Source organism: Mesoplodon mirus, assembly GCF_964341445.2.
Source record: "Mesoplodon mirus genome assembly, chromosome: 7".
Classification (NCBI taxonomy): domain Eukaryota; kingdom Metazoa; phylum Chordata; class Mammalia; order Artiodactyla; family Ziphiidae; genus Mesoplodon; species Mesoplodon mirus.
This window is the reverse complement of record NC_138983.1, coordinates 16,644,928-16,664,993: the sequence shown is the minus strand read 5'-3', so window position 1 is coordinate 16,664,993 and position 20,066 is coordinate 16,644,928. Positions and strand designations below refer to the sequence as shown.

General features: G+C 42.6%; 1 protein-coding gene across 3 annotated transcripts in view; it reads left to right on the top strand.

Annotated features, from left to right (window-relative positions):
• Positions 1-20,066, top strand: part of EXT2 (exostosin glycosyltransferase 2) — a 135,115-nt gene that overhangs the window by 51,493 nt on the left and 63,556 nt on the right. For 2 of the 3 annotated variants that reach the window (XM_082628826.1, XM_082628824.1), the window contains one exon: positions 12,624-12,755. The exons of the other annotated variant lie outside the window; for it this stretch is intronic. In XM_082628826.1, coding sequence (XP_082484952.1) covers positions 12,624-12,755 — 132 coding nt within the window. The remainder of the gene's footprint in view (positions 1-12,623; positions 12,756-20,066) is intronic. 3 annotated transcript variants of the gene reach the window in all.

Below are 20,066 nucleotides of genomic sequence, written 5' to 3'. Positions count from 1 at the left end.
CACATTAACAAAATGAAGGAGAAAAACCTACCTGATCATATTAAAAATGTAGGGAAAAATCATTTGATAAAATTCAGCAGTCATTCTTGAGAAGAACTCTCAGCTAAATGAGGAAAAGAAGGGAACTCCTGTAACATGATAAAGGATATTTATGAAAAACTTATAGCTAACATTATACTTACTGGTTAAGTACTGAACGCCTTCTCCTAAAATTGGGATCACGTCAAGGATGTCTACTCTCTCCACTTGTGCTCAGCATTGTACTGAAGGTCCTAGACAGTGCAAAAGAAAAATAAATAAAAGGCATAAAAATTGGAAAAGGAAAATTGTCTTCATTTGGAGATGACATGATTGTGTATTCAGAAAAGCCAAAGGAATCTACAAACTACTAAACTAATAAGAGGTGTCATAGCAAGGTTAGAATACAGACTCTTCGGCTCTAAAGAAAATTTGAATTTTGGCTGAAACACTTTGTCTTGTTTTCTTGTCATGAGACGTGGTGGTCTGGTGGTCTTTTGTGACCTTCTGTAACATAACTAGAGATGGAATTAAACTAATTTTATTATGTGTATTTTTCAATTATCCACCTTCCTGGATTCTGTAATTAGTTCGCATATTTCTAGCTGATTCTCTTGAGTCTTCCAGATATAAAATCCTATCATCTGCAAATAATGATTGCTTTCGTGTTTAGGGAAATGAAGGCTATATTATGGTCTTCACATAAGAGGACAGTAGCAGGAGGATATGTAACTAAATATAGAAGAAAACTCCACTAACCATAGCTAAAGAAGTCAGGGTTTGTATGTCTCACACTAAAAGAAATCTGGAAGTAGGTAATCCATCCAGGGCAAGTGTAGTGATTCAGTGATGCCATCAGAGAAGCAGGCTTCTTTCTCTGTTTCTGCTCCATCACCATCAGCATGCTGGCTTTGTCTTTTCATTTACAATACGTCTGCTTCAATTCCAGCCAATCATGTCTTCATTCCAGGCAAGCAGAGGGAGAAGACCAAGGGAGAAAACCAAAAGGCTTTCCCTTAAAAGACTTCATCTTTTTAGTTAGGAAAACTCACATACCCATGGGCTGTACCAGTACTGTGTCACACGGTCATCCATTGCTGCACAAGAGAGTGGAAAATTTAGTATTTTAAGCTGGTTTTGTTAGTAAAGATAAGGAAAGTAATGGATGCTGGGGAAGTAACTAACATCTGTCAGGAGGACTAATAGTAATCTGGACTGTGAGAAGTTGGGGTAGTGGGATGAACTTTGCCATTAATTGTGTGTGTGTGTGTGTGTGTGTGTGTACACAATCTCACTGGGTATTGCTGGGATATAAGAGTTTTGGTTTTTTGTTTTATTTATTTTAAACACTATTTTGTAGCTGGCCACTTAACTGAACTTCCTTATTTGCTCTGATAGGTTTTTAGTTGATTCTCTAGGATTTTCTTAAGAACCAATCAATGGAAAGCTCTTGGATTTCTTTTCAGATTCGTTTCTTTTTCTGTTTTCTTATTGCTTCTACTAGTTTCCTTATGTTTCTTTCATTCTTTTCCAAATTATCAAACTGGGTGCTTACTTTATTTTTGGATGGTAATTCTGTGTATATATCAGCGTAAAGTTAAAATATGAGACTAGAAGCAATTGAAATTTGGAAATATTTGAGGTCTCAGTAGATTTCATCTCTTAAGATTTTTTTATTGTTTTTTTTAAATTTTTTATTTTATTTTATTTTTTGGCTGCGTTTGGTCTTCGTTGCTGTGGTGGGCTTTCTCTAGTCGCGAGCGGGGGCTACTCTTCGTTGTGGTGCGCGGGCTTCTCATTGTGGAGCACGGGCTCTAGGCGCGCGGTCTTCAGTAGTTGTGACACACATGCTCTAGAGTGCAGGCTCAGTAGTTGTGGTGCACGGGCCTAGTTGCTCCGCGGCATGTGGGATCTTCCTGGACCAGGGCTCGAACCCGTGTCCCCTGCATTGGCACGCGGATTCTTAACCATTGCGCCACGAGAGAAGCCCAGTCTCTTAAGATTTTTAATAAAAGCTGGCTATATGCTTTTCTCTTTTCAATAGATGAGATATGTTATCAGTCTTCAACTTAACATTAAGGCAAGTGTCAGATTTTTTATTTAGTGAAATTATTGAGGAAAGAAAAGTTTTAATATTTCCATAAGCCACAAATCCCCATAGGCTTAAGGATTTTAATAAAATCCTATACTGTGTATACATAGAGTAGCTAACATATATATAATACTCGGTGAATAGAATTTCATAGTTTTTAATCCTTTTAAACAACGCTAAAAATGGTGTGCTAAATTCTTTGATACTCCCTCCTCCAGGAGGTGGAGCTTAATTATCCTCCCTTTGAATACAGTCCGAATATAGTGACTTGCTTCTAATGCATAGATTATGAAATGGGGACGGTAACTTTACAGTGGAGAGACCTGGGAAACCCCACCTTAACCAGGGGATCAAGGTGAACTTCTCCTGTAATAAGTCACGGTGATACCATGTTTCCCCTGATATGAAGTAAAGAGAAAAGCACATCAGCTCTGTAGTATTCTCCAAAATCCATAACCCCAGTCTAATAAACCAACCCAGATTGAGGGACATTCTGCAAAATTCCTGACCACACTAGGCAAAAGTGTCAAGGTCATGAACTACAAGGAAAGATGGAGAAACTGTCACAGATGGGAGGAAACTAAGGAAGCTTGACAACCAAATGCAATGCAGTGTCCTGGATTAGATCCTGGAACAGAAAAGTGACCTTAGAAGAAAACTGGGGAAATCCAAAAAGAAAACAGAAGTCTGTAGCTGAGTTAATAGAATTAACTAAATGTTAACATCTTAGTTTTCATCGTTGTACCGTGGTGATACAAGATGTAACATTGGGAGAAGCTGGGTGAGGGTATTCGGGAACTCTCTGTACTACCATTGCAACTGTTCTCTAAAATTATTTCAAAATGAAAAGTTAAAAAGAAAGCAGTTGCAAGTTTGCATGGTAAAGAAATAAAAAAATTTTACACCTACCAAAAAATTGTGGAATGAACTCTGCTACTGTTACGTGAACAGATGTCTCTGGCTTTGAGGAAAGTTCAGTGAGTGGTATATGTGGCTTCCTCGGGTGCTGTGATCAAGTAATTGAGATGATGGGCCTGGGAACACTGCGCTAGATGATGGAAAAGTGCCTTCAGGGGCATCAGGAATTTTTAGGTGAAAGATGCGCATGGAGAGGGCGAGTAAAGTAGCTTCATGAGTACGGGAATGAGAAAAAGCACTCTCAGATTTTATGGAGTAAGGTATTTTAAATGTAATTAACAAAATAAATATTTTAAGTAAAGAAAAAAATGGAGTGCTGATAAATTCCTGATATATTAACCTCTTCTGCTTCAGAAATCTCTCTTTACTTTAAAGGCGGTAAATCCTTTTTATTATTGTTTGTTGAATCATTGAGTAAAGGTATCAAATGTGAGTGAACTTCCTCTTCTCCTCTAGAAAAACTGACAACACAGGCCTAGTACATTTTTATAAAACCTTCAGTCCATGCGAAGAGCCCCTGAGGGGTTTTGTTGATATTTTTTCCCCTAATTTTAAGTACGTTGTCTTGTAACTCTTATGTTTATAAAAATGGGATAAGCAAAAGAATAAACAAAAAGCCAGTCTTGCAGGAGTTCTCAACTAGGAATCAGGATGCCCGGATTATCATTTGACCTCACCAGTGCGTGACTTTGGCTGCCAGGTGGAGGTTGTTCAAGCCTGTCTCTGCTGCCTCCAGGCTGGTGTGAGGTTAGACAAGAAGGGCACTGGGCTCCCTGCTCTTGCCCTCTCATCTGTACGGGAAGGTAGCGAGGAGGAGAGCCAGTGTAACCCTGCAGAGTTTGCTGCATAGGAGGCTTTGGAGCAATAGTAGGAATGCTCATTGGTTCCATTTGTCACAGCAAACAAATGAAAAGGAACTCATCAGCCTGTGGTGCATTGGTGCTTGGAAAGGCTTAGAATCCCTTTGGAAGTTTTCAGATTCATCTTCAGACACAGCTTTGAAACATTAATCCGTGAGGCGTGGAAATATTTTCCAGCCCTTCACCTGAGGTATCTGGTTCTGTCAGTGTAGTAAGCTGAGAGAAGATCTCCCGTACTCAGATCTCTTGAATCTCCCAGGTTGCTCAGAGGCAGAAGTGCTTTGGCATCTTTAACGATGCAGCTGTTTCTTAAACTTCCTGAGGGAGAAGGCGAATGCTTTGTTTACTCTGTCTTGGGTCTCTGCACTTATTCAGTCTGTTTTATTGTTTTTCATTAATTTTGGAAAATTCTTAGCCATTATTTCTTTAGATGTATCTGTTGCCTTGTTTCCTACCCCTCTTCTGGAACTCCAGTTACAGCTACTGTAAGAACATTAGATACGGTTCTACAGTTCTTGGGTGCCCTGTTCTGTTTTCTGTTTGTTTTTTTTTTTTGCGGTACGCGGGCCTCTCACTGTTGTGGCCTCTCCCGTTGTGGAGCACAGGCTCCAGACGCGCAGGCTCAACGGCCATGGCTCACGGGCCCAGCTGCTCCACGGCATGTGGGATCTTCCCGGACCGGGGCACGAACCCGTGTCCCCTGCATCGGCAGGCGGACTCTCAACCACTGCGCCACCAGGGAAGCCCCTGTTCTGTTTTCTTACACTCTTTTTCTCTTTGCATTTTGGTTTGGATCATTTCTTTTTTATTTTCAAGTTCACTACAGTATTTCTTCCCTTTGCCATATCTACTGTGCTGATAAACCAGTTGAAGAAATTCTATGATACTATGTTTTTTACTTCTAGCATTTTCACTTGGCTCTTTTTTTATATAGTTTTCATCTCTCTACTGAATACTCCCATCTGCCATCTGTTCATGTAAGTGATCTGCCTTTTTTACCAGCTCCTTCAACATATTAATTATAGTTAGTTTAAAGTCCCCATCTAGTAGTTCCAACATCTTGGTCATCTTTGGGTCTGGTTCTGCTAGTGGCTTTATGTTTTGACGGTGGATTGTTTTCTTTCGCATTTTGTTTCCAATAAATGTTGACTGAATGATGGACATTGTGTGTTAGAAGAATAAGAGACCTAAAGTAAATGTCATGTCCAGAAATGGGCAGACCTCTTCTTCTGTGAGCCGTTAGCATAGGAGGTTGACTCAATCTAGTGTGTAATCAAGGTGGGTTTGGGTTTGTCCATTGCTAGACTTACCTCCAGCACCACACACTTCAGATGCTGCTGGTGGTCACCCTGTTCTTGTGTGGGGCACAAGGTACTAAGGTTTTTCTCAGAGTTCCAGCCTCACCGTCCACTTTCAGCAGGCCCTGCCCACCTGTGCCACACAGGAGGCCTTGCTCCCATCAGTGGGTAGACTTCCCTTGCTTGTGTGTGGTGCCCGGCTCGCGGTGGAGCAGTAGGATTCTGTTCCCCTGGTCCAGCTGCAGTCTGGCAGGCTTGCTTGCTGGGGCCTTGGAGGTGGGGCTTCCTCGGCATTCCTGATCCTCCCCCTGGGCAGCTAGAGTCTGCCCTCTGTCTGTGGGCGTCTGAGGTTGGAGGGAGTTGCCTGCCCCTCCCTTGGTGGTAGCTGACCTGTGCGCTTTATCTGTGTAGGAGCCTGATCCGAGCGAGTTTACCTGGTTGTCCTTCAGGGGCAGATGGCTTTTGCTTCTGCCCCTGCTACCAGGCCAGTGTCCCTCTGAGTTGCTGGTGGGAGGGTGTCCTGCTTATGTCAAGAACTTCCAAACTGCCCTACTAGCCCACACTCAGTTTGAGGAATTTGTTAAAACTTTAGCTGTATTTTGAGGCTGGTTTTACAGTAGCCACCCCTACCTTCTGTGCTTTTTCAAAGGTGAAATAGTTTGAGTGTCCCATTGCTCCTGGATGTCACTCTTTGGAGTTTGGTTTCCCTGATTGCCTTATGACCATAGTTCTCCGATCGGCCCAAGACAAGTTATGGTGATAGTGGGGTATCTGGTGCCGTTTTCTCATTGTTCTGGTGGATTCCATGTTCCCTTGTGGCTTTCTGCATCCTAAGCAGAAGCAGATCCTTTATGTTGTGACCAACCAGAGGGTGGGGGGGTGGGGAAATAGAGCAGAATTGGGGCACCTACTGATCCACAGCTACATGTTGTTGTCGGGTGTTTGGACGGTGCTGCCTCTTGGGATTTGGGACAGAGGCTTAGCTGGCTGGTTTATCATTTTATTTTGTGGTTTTCATTAGGAAAGTCCTTCAATGCACTAAAATGAAGCCTGTCGACGTGGGTCACATTCAGGAGGTTCTGATGGGAAGGGCATTGCACAGTTGGCTGCTGACTGAAGGGCACTGGAAAGCCGTCACTGCTTTGGGAGGCAGATGCTCTTGGGCCACTAGGGATCCTGGGGTTCTTGGCCTTCTGTATAGTCTTTGAATGGTTGGATAGCCTGTCCACTAGGAACAGACTTGCGTGGCATAGTTTTAACAACCGTTTCTCTCTCTCGTGGTCTTTACATGCGTAATATAAGGGAAACTTATAATCCCATTGCTGCCTTGCTGTTTCACCCAGAAACAAATCTGACTTTTTTTCCCCTCAAATCCATTTCCTCCATCTTTTACCTTTTAAAATTCTGTATACACGATGCGGTCATTATTATTAAATGATGGTCTTCCCCCTTTAAGGTCATGGGCTGGTACTTCGAAGATTTGGAAAGTCCCGTGAGATGCATGTGATGCCTGTGAGGGAGATGGATTTGTTCTTTCAACAAACGTTTGACTGCCCACTCCTTGACAGGCACTGTGCTAGGGGCTGCAAGACCAGTCGTGAGCAAAACCAGATGTGTTCCCACCCTCACAGTTGCCAGAGGAGTGCTGGCCTCTTCCTTGGAAGCTTAGAGATTCAGGTAGAAGGGGCATGTCATTGGTTTCTGTACTTTTCAGTATAAAGGTCTGTCACACTCGTACTTGATTTATTTTTATTATATCTAACTCTGTTCTGTGACCAGTTGGATTTCTTTACTGGCTTCAAGAATTGAGATGAATGGAATGTAATGTTGAGATCCCATTCTGTCTCTCCTCTTCCCCTTCCTCCCTTCCCACCCCAAAACCGTGCTGAGTGTATTCTAACGTAAGTGACAAAGACCCTGAGGGGACAGGGTGGATGCAAGTGTTGAGCAGAGAGCTAACATGTTCTGATTATCTGTTCTGCACTGGCACTGGGCAAGGAGCTTTACAACCCTCATCTCACGGGATCTTCAGCTCCACGAGAAAGGTGGTGTGGTCTCCATCTCATAGATTCAAACAACAGAGGGATTCAGTCACTTAAAATTGTGCAAGGTACTCATTGCCGTGGCTCTTTCTACCATACTGTGCGGGCTTCCTTTAAACACTTGTTATTGCTAATCCTGTTGGCTTTATGTTACTGAAGATCAAAGAAATTAAACCAAAGTAGCAGTTTCAATTTGAAGTATTTATTTGCTTAAGTTAGTTTTAAGTTGGCCCAATCCTTGCCCTTTGCTTTATGATTCTAATATTTGAAAGCATCATAGGAACTTTGTAGTTCTTATGCTTTGAAATATGCATGTTTTACAAAATTACCATGGTATCTGTTTAATGAAGAAAAGCTAAATGTTTTGTCGAAGATTATTGTTATGACCATTTCATATGTGACTTACCTTTCAGTCGTGTAGATCCACAGTGTAGAGTGCCTAGGGAATTTGCAGAGCTGTGGAAGAATCCCTCATTTAAACTTTTCAGATAGAGATAAGTGTGGCCCCTGTTTTAGGGGGGAAAAAACCCTCAAAACATAATAAGCATTTGCATTTGCTCACTGGATGGGAACACTGGTGCTTTCACGTATTGCCAGCATAGCTGAAAACTCCTTCCTCTCTGCCGAAAAGTAGCTGATGCTGAGTCCTGGAGGGGCTGTAAATTATGCCTTCTAAACACTTCAAGGTGTTAAAGAGGTCCTGCAGAAATAATTAAGCCTGCAAAGTTCACTTATCCTCAGGCTGAGACACTTGAACTATGATTCTTGGCAAAGCTTGCTTCCTTTCTGAGAGAAATTGTAATTTGGTGGACAGGGCTAGATGATTTGAGGCATCTTAAATCAGAAGCTCTGTCCTACACTTGTGCAGTTGGCTGGTATTCTAGGTGGATTTGTTCCCAATCATTGTTTCCTATAAATCCCAAATGCTGCTGTCTCTGCTGTGATTCAGTGTGAACGTAAAGCTTTGGAATGCTTAAGTTTGAGGGTGGTGTGATTTAAAAGAACCTACGATGATGGACCCATTTGGGTAGAAAAGGAGGTAAATATTTAAGCTGTGTGTGTTTATGTGTGGGCTCACGCTTCTCAGTGAATTTTTACTCCTTTCAGTTCCTTGGTAGAGGACCATTTCCTGAAACTTACTGTGTGCTGGTACTCTTAATACTCTAGAATGGGGTAGGAAAAGGTCTGACTTTAGAGTTAGCATTCATGAGTGGTGACACTGCCACTTAACAGCTCTGTGTCTCAGTTTCCTCACATATAAAATGAGATTTGCATCTGCCCCAAATAAGTGACAAACTGGTAATAAAAAGCAAATGAGACCATGGGTACCAAAGTGCTTTGCAACAGGGAACACATTCTAACATTTGCAGGGATACCAATAAAAGAATGCCAGTTTCCACACCAAAGGAATTCAGTCTAGCTGGAGAGAGAAATGTGATCATCCGAAATAGCAGCAAAACAGTGGTAGAACAGAATAAGAGACCTGACCTATAAGGTAAAGGTAAATGCTGTGGTGTTTCACAGTAAGAGAAGATTGTTGATGTTGGGGGCACTCAACCTCAGTAAAGGTCTCACAGAGAAGATGGATTCTTTTAGGTCTCGTGAACTGTAGATATTTTGGCTGGATGATGGGAGGGAAAGCAGCAAGATGACTGAGCAGGGAGGAGATTGGAGTGAGTGGAGTGTATCTAAGAAGCAGCAGCAGGCAGCCAGCAGGCCCCCAGGCTGTACCCAGATGGCAGACCACAGGACAGCTTAAGTCAGATGCCCTTGGAAGCTAAATCTGTTTCTGATTTTCTTTGAGTAGGAGAAATTCTCATTGGGATGCTTCGCCTTCTTCTTAATGTTAGTGGAAACAACAGTCGTCATATAACTCAGAAGTTATCCTTGGCTTTAACTAATGAATAGAGGACTTGCCCAGGAAACAGAACCAAAGTCAGTAAGTCTGGACTAGAAAGTGTCTTTCTCCTCCACCTATTTCGGTTACGCTTCCAATTTCTTATGCTAAACTTGGAAGTGTTCGCCCCCTTGCGTGAGTCCTAACAGTCTCTGGTTTTGAGTGGACTCGTAGGCCGAATGAAGCTGGCGAGGTCATCTACACCAGCATCCTGCTTTCATTAGGAACCGAGTTTAAACTCTGCTTGGATAAGAAACTGTCTTCTTTCAGAAGACTCTGACACAGTAGCTGGTTTGGGAGTAACCCTCCTGTCAATAAAAGAAAAAGAAGTATAAGAGCTTATTAAAGTAGATGAAACAACAGTTCAGAGAGCAGCCCATGCAGTCAGGACTTGAGGGACAATTCCTGAGAGATAGGAGCACACTGAGGGGAGCTACTTGTTCACTCTGGCTCCTTCCCCCAGGGTGCTTCCTAATTCACAGCCCAGGGTACGGAGGCTTTGCAGAAAGCAGCAGTCCCACAGGGCTGACAGGTTGGAGTTAGGGGCTTCCGAAGTATCTGGGATTTGAAGAACAAAATCCCAGGAGAAAGGGAACCACGGGGATATAGCAAAAAATGGGCATGCAATCTTCCCTTAAGGTGTTTGCCAACTTCTGAGGTGCACACGATCAGAACAAGACTCTGAGAATCCCTGCAGAAGGAAACAGCTGGGAGCCTAACAAGCTCTGTAGCTATTTCAGCAACCGTGTATAGTACTGATGAGGTAAAGATCAGTGTTCAAGGCTGGCCAAGATGGAGGGATCCTGGTAAATACCCCAGGCTTTAATTGAAGGCCCAGAAGGCCACAGCTTCAGAGTAAGGGCAAGCTGAAAAAAGGTGGCCCTGACAAAACTTAAAACCAACCCCTGACAGGATTATAGTGGTCTGACTGCATTCTCTGTACCTGCCAGAAGAATATGTTACATTCTTAGGAGGAAGATAATCTGGATCATCCAGAACCTCTACAATTTTTTAATACAGAATGTTGGCATCCAATAAAAAATTAAGATGCATGCTAGAAATTGAAACCAAATGACCAAAATGAAGAATAAAAACAGATGATAGAGACTTACAGGTTATTCAGATATTGGGGTTATCAGTCGGGAACGAACAATGTTCAATAATATAGAAGAAAAGGAGGATTTCAACAAAGTTTTGAGATGCATGAGGGAAGGGATGTGGGAACAGATGTATATGTATGACTGATTCACTTTGTTATAAAGCAGAAACTAATTAAAAAAATAAATAAAAATAAAAATAAAAGTTTTGAAATCTTTTAAAAAGTCAAATGGAAATTCTGCAACTGAAAAATATAAGAAGGGAAAGTAAGAATTCAGTACATTGGTTTAATAGCAGTTTAGACACACACAAAAAAAGGATAAAGGATTATTGGACCAGAAGAAAAAGTAGTAGAAAATACCCAGATTGAAGCACAGGGAGGAAAAATACAGAGAAGAGAATAAGAGATACATGGGACATGGTGAAAACATTTTACGTACGTGTGTATTTGGAGTCCTAGAAGAAGAGGAGTGTGACAGAACCAATATTTAAAAAAATATTGACAGAGTTTTCTAAAAACAGGGAGAGACATCAAATCATAGATTGGAGAAGCTCTCCAGTCCTAAGTGGGATAAACACAAAGGGCCACACTGAGGTATATCTGTGAACCTCGATGAAACAAATAGAATGAGCATACACTTAAACTCAGCCGTATCAGAAGTTACATTAAGTGTAAATGGACTATATGTACAATTGGAAGCCAAAGATTTTTGAATCGGATAAAATATTAAAAGCCATTTATATCCTTTTTATAAGAGACAATCCTGAGACAAGCTTTGAGGGCACAAATTTGAAAGTAAAAGTTTTGGAAGTAAACATACGCACACACATGTACATGCACATGCACACAGGCAGAGAAGAATCAATAAAGATAAAGAATATTGAAACAGTACTTCAAATCAACTTATTGTACTTGACAGTGGTAAAACATTACACTCATCAATGGCAAAATTCTCTTTTTTTAAAGTGCACATAGATAATTTGCAAAAATAAGCTATGTACTGGGCCATAAATCAAGTTTAAATAAATTGCCAAGTTTTGAAATAACGTGTGTTTTCTGACTACAGTGCAAAGTAGAAATCAGTAACAGAAAGATAAATAGAAAATCCCCAAATGTTTGGAAATTAAAAAGCATACTTCTGAATGACCCATGGATTAAAGAAAGTATCACAAAGGAAATTAAAAACATTTTTCACCTAAAGTCTAATGAAAATGATATATAAATGTGTGGGATGCATTTAAAATAGTGCATAGAAGTAAATTTATAGCTTTACATGTATGTATTAAAAAAGAAGAAAGATTGAAATATCTAAACTTCAACCTCAAAAAGCTAAATGCAGGATGAATTAAAGTCCCCCAAAACAGAAGAAAGTAAAAATAAGAGCAGAAAGGAACAAAATAGAAAAAAAATGTAAGATAAAGAAAATCAGCAAAACCAAACATTGGTTTTTTGAAAAGATAATAAAATTGATAAACATTCAGTAAGACTGATCAAATACAAAGAGAAAACACAGATTATCAATATCAGGAATGAAAAGAGGTGTATTACTACAGGTTCTATAGGCATTAAATAGGCATTGACACACATTTAGTCCAATAAATTTAACAATTTAGGTAAAGTGAACATATTCCTTGAAAAATACTACCTGCAAAACTGACATGAAAATGTGCATAATCTTATGGGTATGAAAGAAAATTAATCCATGATTTAAAACCTTTACACACCAAAAAAACACCTAGCCCAGATGGCTTTTTTGATGAATTCTCAGTCTTTCAAGGAAGAAATAACGTCAACCTTGCGTAAAATTTGTCAAGGAATAGAACTTTTTCAGCTCCTTCTATGAGGCCAGCATAACTTGACACCAAAATCTGATTTTAGTATTACAGTGTTGAGCAAAAGAGTAAATACCGTTTGATGCCATTAATATGAAATTCAGTAGTGGGCTAATAGAAATCAGAGTAATGATTACTTTTGGAGGGGTGAGGTTCTGACTGGGGTGCTGGAATGTTCTATATCTTTATCTGGGTAGTAGTTATAAGAGTACTGAAGGTAGAAATTCATTGAGTTGTACCCTTAAGATCTGTGCACTTTATGTATGTTATATCAAAAAAGACTCTAAACTTGCTCTGGTTAAACACACTGATATTTCGTCTTAAATATCACGTAGTTTCTCTTAAACCTAAATTGAATCCAGTGTGCGTTTCACGTGCTCACGTGCTATTTTGACTGCCTTGGTTAAATGCCCACTCTGATGGAGCTGGCTTGAACAGCAGGGAGCCTTTGCCTTGGTCTCCCTCTTCGGGAATAAGGCAATTACCCAGACCCAGAGTTGGCTTTTGACGGAGCAGCTAGTTCTTCACTCTCTTTGCTCACTTCACACAGTGTGGTTTTCTTCACAGGCACGGTGGTTCTGGGAAGCGTACTTCCAGTCAATCAAAGCCATTGCCCTGGCCACCCTGCAGATCATCAATGACCGGATCTATCCATACGCCGCCATCTCCTATGAAGACTGGAATGACCCTCCCTCTGTGGTAAATGAATTCCGGGGCGAGCCACATCAGGCCTGGGCCAGCTATCAGGATGGGATGATGGAAAATGTACTGAATTTGTAAAGGTTATTTAAATTCGAGCTTTCTAAGATGAGAGTTTGCTATCAGACTTGGGGCCGATAGGACCAGCTTAATTTTGAAATGATGACAAAAGTAAGAAATACCGAAGCAGCAGCTTCCAGTTTATTTTAAATACGCTTAGGAAGACAGCATGTTTATTTATTACAGAAATAAATGGAGAGGCCTGGGTCTTGTTGGAAATGGAAGACTTCTGATGACTTCTGCAGTTGTGGTGCTTTGAACTCTTGAAAGGATTCTGTAAGCAACTTAATAATAACAGCTTATATTTTGAGCACTTCCTCTTGTGCTTTATGCTAAGTGCTTTCCATGGATTACGTCAGTTAACATTCAGACTCCTTGTGAGGAACATCATCAGCGAAAGTGATTGAGAGGCATTAGGGATTGCTCAGGACTTTGGCTGAGGCCCCTGGGTATTTCCAGCAGCAAGATGGTGTGGCCAGAAGCTGCTCACAGGGCTTCGTCCTTGCTTGCAGGAGTCACAAGGCGCTTGTGGCCTTGCAGGGAGTGTGTCAGCGGCCACGGCTTCTTTCTCACTGAAAGTGCCTGAAGCTGGAGAACACCTGCCGTCTGGCTCACAGACCCCGAGGCCTCCACCTGAGAGCACTAGGGTCTTCTCCATGTCAGACTGAATCGTTGCTCTCTTTCCGGCCGGCCGGCCGGCCTTGTCTCCTGACTCTACCTTCTCTAGATAGTCCTGTGTGCTGCCACCTGGTTAATCTTCATGTAGGGCCCTCCTTCCCTCCCTCCCTCCTTCCTGCCTTCCTTCCTCCCGCCTTTATTAAGTGGTTCCTATGTGCCAGGCACTCTGCCATGTGCTGAGAAAGCAGGAAAGGAAAGCAGGCCCTGCCCTCAAAGGAACTCTCCACTAACTTGGGAAGCCAGCGAGGAAGGGTATTGTATGAGTAGTCCTGTACACCCTAGTGTACGGGGTGGGGCAGGCAGCGCTCCTGGATGGGGGTGGGCAGGACACTTCCCGAAGCGAGGGTGTCTGAGAGGAAGTAAAACGGTAAAATTAAGCAAAACAACAGCAGACACCTTTCTGTCTTGCTTGAGGTAAAGTTTCCTTCTGTCTGTCTCTTCCCTTGAATCTGTTGCCAAAGGTGACCTTCCAGAATGTTTCTATTCCTATATAAACCTAACTATATAATCTTAGAACACAAATGGGATCATACTATACATAGTATTCTGTGCCTTGCCTTTTTTACTTTACTAATAGATCATGGGCTTACTTCCATTTCATTCTATATAGGTATACTTCAGGTTTAAGGATGGCTGTATACTATTCCGTTGTTCAGGTATATCTTACATGCAAATCTATTTTCTAACAGTAATACAAGAGACATCCTTTCATATGTGTTTGCACATAAATGTGTGAGTGTATCTACAGAATTAATTCCAGCTGAGAAATTGCTGAAAGAATAAACACATTTTGAATGTTGATAGATATTAACAAATGGCCCTTTCAAAAGACTGTACCAGTTTATAGTTCCACCAGAAACGTTTTGGTTATTCTGGTTCTCCCTGCCTTCAGTAACCCTGAGTACTTGAATTTTTGCTCAAGTGGAGGTTGACATCTCTGTCAGTTTCTCCCAGAATACAAATATAAATCCTATTTGTATTTCGATTGGTCACATTGAATTTTTAGATACTTTTAGGCATTTATTCATTCAGTGGGTACTTACTGAGTGCCTGATATGTTCCAGGCAGTGTTCTTGGTACTTGAAATATGTCAGTCAACAAAGCAGAGAAAAATCCATGCCTTGGGGATTTACATTGCAGTAGATCTTGCTATCTGGAAGCAAGATTTGTCCTTCTGGTAGAATTTTTTATTATTATTATTATTTTTTTTCTTTTTGCGGTACGCACGCCTCTCACTGTTGTGGCCTCTCCCGTTGTGGAGCACAGGCTCCGGACGCACAGGCTCAGCAGCCATGGCTCACGGGCCCAGCCGCTCCGCGGCATGTGGGATCTTCCCAGACCGGGGCACGAATCCGTGTCCCCTGCATCGGCAGGCGGACTCTCAACCACTGCGCCACCAGGGAAGCCCTTTCTGGTAGAATTTTAAAGTTTTCTTTATATAGGTCCTTCACAAGTCCTGAAAATTTTTTTCTTAGGTATTTTATCTTTCTTATACTCTGATAAAGGAATATGTACTCTCTGACATTGTAGTTTCTAACTTTTGTGTGAAGACATATTACTGGCTTTTGAACATAAATTTTGAAATACTCTTTTACTGAATTCTGTAATTGTTTCACTTTTTAAACGTTGATTCTCTTGTGTCTTCTAGATATGCAATCATATTTACAAATGCTAATTTTGCTTCCTTTTTTCAATATTTGAACCTTTTATTATCTTTGATCTAATTACCTTGGTTAGTAGTTCCAGAACAATGGTAAATGATGATCTGAGTGATAAAAGGAGAAGGGCAGGTGTCTCTAGTCAGGGAAAGGGGGGAAGTTAGGTTCCATCCAGAAGGACCGGCAAATTCTGAAGTCAGAGGGACAAGAGAGCATGGCGGTTTCAGGAACTTTGAGGGGGTCAGTGTGGCAGGCGTGAAGGGGGCTTGTGAGGGAGAAGCAGAAGGTGGAGCCTGCAGAGGGCCCAGGACACCAAACACCTGGCATCTTTTAAAAAAAATTTTTTTTATTTATTATTTTTGGCTGCGTTGGGTCTTCGTTGCTGCACGCGAGCTTTCTCTAGTTGGGGCAAGCGGGTGCTACTCTTTGTCATGGTGCATGGGCTTCTCATTGCGGTGGCTTCTCTTGTTGCGGAGCACGGGCTCTAGGCGTGCGGGCTTCAGTAGTTGTATCACGCGGGCTCAGTAGTTGTGGCTCATGAGCTCTAGAGCTCAGGCTCATTAGTTGTGACGTGCGGGCTTAGTTGCTCCGCGGCATGTGGGATCTTCCCGGACCAGGGCTCCAACCCGTGTCCCCTGCATTGGCAGGCAGATTCTTAACCACTGTGCCACCAGGGAAGCCCACACCTGGCATCTTATGGAAGGTTCTGGAATGTTATCTGTGGGTGATGGGAGATCACTGAAGTATTTACACAGTAATCATGTGGTGAGATTGCATTTCGGGTCAGTCTGACATCAGTGTGGAGGATGGAGCCGTTGTAGGAGGTTGAGCCCAGAGGCAGGAGGCTGTTCCAGGAACCCAGGTGAGAATTAATGCAGGACAAATGTGAGTGCTATTAGGGATCACTGACTCACTGGCGGGGGGCAGTTCAGGAGAGTGAGGAACATGGTGTCGTTTATCCGGATATGGAGTGTGGGTGCACGGGCGTCGTGGGCAAGGGCGGTGTTGGCATCCAAACGCAGTCTGACTGCAGGGTCTTCCGCAGTCCAGCTCCAGGCTGCCTTTCAAGCTTTATTTCCTTCTGTTGCCTTTCAGGGAGCGCTAGATCTCTGGCAGCACAACTTTGTCCTTTCTGTGTTTGTTCCATGCTTTTCCTTCCCTGTGCCCTTGTGACTGTTAGTCCTTTCACTGAGATGCCTCTCTTCACCATTGTCTCTGGTCATCCACATTTTATCTGGATATCAGGGGCCTGCTTATATACCCCTTCCTCCATGAGGTTTTCCTGGACCCCTAACTAAGCACGAAGAAATCCTTCCTTCTTATAACTCTTAAAGCATATTATCTGTTTCTTTCCTATCACTGCACATGTATAGAAGTATAATTTCCTGTAAAGTTTTAAGCTTCTTAAGGGAGTTTCTGAGTTATCTTGGTATTCCTCATAATACCTAGGACGATTCCATTCAGACAGGAAGCCCTTGATACATGAAGGAAGGAGGGAGGGAGGAAGGAATATCGGGACCCCAGGACTTGAGCCATCCAAGGCTCCCTCACATGCTGTTGTGACAGCCATTATTTTATTTGACCTTCACCCTGTTGGGAAGGTGGGGAAAGTGATAGATTCTTGCTCATCTCTAAAGCAGACACAATGAGGTTCACAGGAGCCTGATGACTCGTCCAAGGTCATATAATGGGCAAGTTGTGTAAACAAGCAAGAACCCAGGTCTTCTACCTGCAGAGTATCTTGAGTTACTTACAGAGTTTTATGGGAGCCATTAAGCCTCCTCTGGGCTGAAACATCTCCACTCTTGTGAGTATATGGTACAAACCTGAGACAAAGAATATTACATCTGTTCCTCTGTAGGAGAATTCATACAGGTGGGATGGTCATGGCGCAGCCAGAAAATGTGGAAACAGTAGGACTTTATTCTGTACTTTGAGCTAAAGCTCTAAGAAAAGTGTATAAGAATAAATGGTTGGGATTTTGGTCTCTGTCTTTCATAAGAATACAGACTAGGAGAAAATAGTATATGAAATTTTATAGTTTTGAAATAGGTGTATTTTAATTTAGGACAAAATGATCAAAGTGCTGGACTCTAATTTGGGAAAGATAAGTATAAAAAGCATAGATCTGGATATGCAACTGAAAAATATATTCTTAATTTTTTCCTTTAACTCTTAATCCTTTTTAGGGAAATTTAGTGTTTACCACATTTCTAGGAGCTCAGGTGATGAGAGCCCTGATTTAAAGCTGTGGGTTGTACATTTCTGCATCTTTAGTGAAAGCAACTGACAGGCGGCCTGAGTAACACTGATTTATTTACAGTTCACCTTCCCCCTCCCTTTCAGAAATACTTAACCTACCCTAGATGTGATTACTATGAGCCCAACCTTCAGGGAAGTCTCCACTCTAGATTCCATCAAACTACAATATCAGACACCCCAAGGTGGGAGTAGGTGTGGATCTTGGTCAGTAAATCAAGGGATGGTCTGATTCTTTCAAAGATCTGCTGTCAGGGCCTCCAGCCATGCGCTGAGCTTGCTCAGCTGGAGAGGAGGGGTGAGAGTAGAGAGCCCTGTTTTGGCCTGATGCCACTGCCTTAGTTTAATGTAAAAAAAAAAAAAAAAAAAAAAAAAAAGGGCCTATGTGTGTGAATGATGGAGACAGCAATGGGTAGCCTTGCAGAAACCAAGTGCTGGTGTAGGCAGATGCTTTGCCATTCTGTTCTGTAACCAGAGAGGGGGCAAATTACGTCATCCACGTTGCACTACACACTCAGAACTTGAAAAGGTTTGAGAAAGTAACTCTGGAGCACAACTTTAAAGTTTCATGGCTGTCAGGTCTGGAGAGATTAGCCCTTTGTTTTGAATCTTCTCTTTGGAAGGAATTTCTCACCAAATTAAGGTTCTTTATGAGGGATGCCATGTTTGTTTTTATCGTTAATTTTCTTAGCTCCTCCTGTCAAGGATGCCTGCATTTTACTACCTTTTTAGTCTCTCCATGCTTTCATTTTTCTCCCTTTTTTTGCAAATATCAGCAAAACTTTATCATCCTCCCAAATACTCCACACCTGTATTGCTTCTAAGTGTCTGTGTCATTTCTGGTCTTGCCCCTTGGCAGGCCTGGTCCCTACATCTGGGCCTAGCCTGTGTGGCTGGGGATCTCCTCGGGCACCCTCGCCCACCTTACCTCTGGTTCTCTGCCAGATGTGAGTATGTCTGGAGGACAGAGACTGAAGCAAGTGAGCGTTAAATGTGATGCGGGGATGGAATGGGCCAAGAGCTGTGAATTTTTGGATTTCTGGCATGTGCCAACAAAACCGTATCCTCTCAGTGTCAATTTTTTTTTTTTTTGCGGTATGCGGGCCTCTCACTGCTGTGGCCTCTCCCGTTGCGGAGCACAGGCTCCGGACGCGCAGGCTCAGCGGCCATGGCTCACGGGCCCAGCCGCTCCGTGGCATGTGGGATCTTCCTGGACCGGGGCACGAACCCGTGTCCCCTGCATCGGCGGGCGGACTCTCAACCACTGCGCCACCAGGGAAGCCCTCAGTGTCAATTTTTAAAAACTAAACGTAATGTAGTCCTAAAATCATGTTGTAGAGTGAAGTAGTTTCCCGTGTTATTTTTCTACAGCATGATTAGAAAGATTATACTCCACCTTATCAGTATGTCCTAATTTTATTTACCCAGTCCCTTTTGACAGACAGTTTTGTTCAAATTTGCTCTCATAGATAACACTAGTAAAGATACCGCAGATTTTTTTTCTTTTCAGCATTGACCATACCAGACCTAGAACAGGAAGGAGAGACAGCTGGGGTCCCATGGCTGTTGACAAAAATTGATGAGAAAAATGGAGGAGTAACTTAAAATGGATTGTCGAACCTAGCATAAGAATAAGATTGAAAATAAGAGCTTGTTCCTATGAAATCTAGCCAGAACGGTGACTTAGCTGCAAGCAAGGCCTCAGACGAGGATTATATACTTACCTAGACATCCTGTCAGCATCAGTCCAAGTCCAGATTTTTGAGGTAGGCAGGGAAGGCTTGGTAAGTGGGAGGGTTGTGTACGAGCACCTACCTGACTGGCAGTCATCACCCATGAGGAGCAGGGGTCAGAGCTGTGGGTGCAGTGCAGCAGAGCTTGCTGTAGCCCCTAGTTCTTGGGGAAGTGGTTCTCCAATATCAGTATGCATCAGAAGCTCCTGAAAGGCTCATGAAAACACAGATGGCTGCCACTCCACACCTAGTTTCCGAGTAAGTCTTGGTGAGGTCCTAGAATTTGCGTTTCTAGCAAGTTCCCAAGCAGTGTTGATGCTGCTGGTCCAGGGAACCATACATTGATGTGGGGTTGATTCACAGTGTGTGTCCTGACTCACTGCCTGGAGAAAGCTCTCCCTCTCTCCCCATCCAGTTCCTCTTCTGTACCCCTGGGGCTTGGATTAGAAGCATCCAGGGCCTGGGTTCAGCCCACATCTGTCTCAGCTACATGAAGAACTCAGGGCTACCGGTACTTAGAAGTTCAGACGGCGGCCCTCATTCACAAAGATTGTGGTTGTACAAGCCGCTGAAAATATCACTCAGCTGTAAATACTAACAAGCTATAAATCACTCTGCAGGCCGAAGAAGTGCCAGCTCAGATGCACGAAACAGAACTCTGAGTTGAAAAGATACCCGGTTAGCAGTCTGTTTAACTCAACTCCGTGCCCTTTAACTTCCAGGTTGTGGAATGTTTCTCTGGAATTTGAATGCCTCTCCTGCCCCCCAGGAGGCCTTCTTGGCCTGTTCTCCCCTTCTTCCTCCCACTGCCCAGATATGACTAAAGTATGTATGGAATTTAGAAATCTTAGCTTGAATTTTAAGTAAGTTTAAGCTTTCGGAGTCTTTTGTTTTTAGAGGCACCACATTTACAGGATCACAGT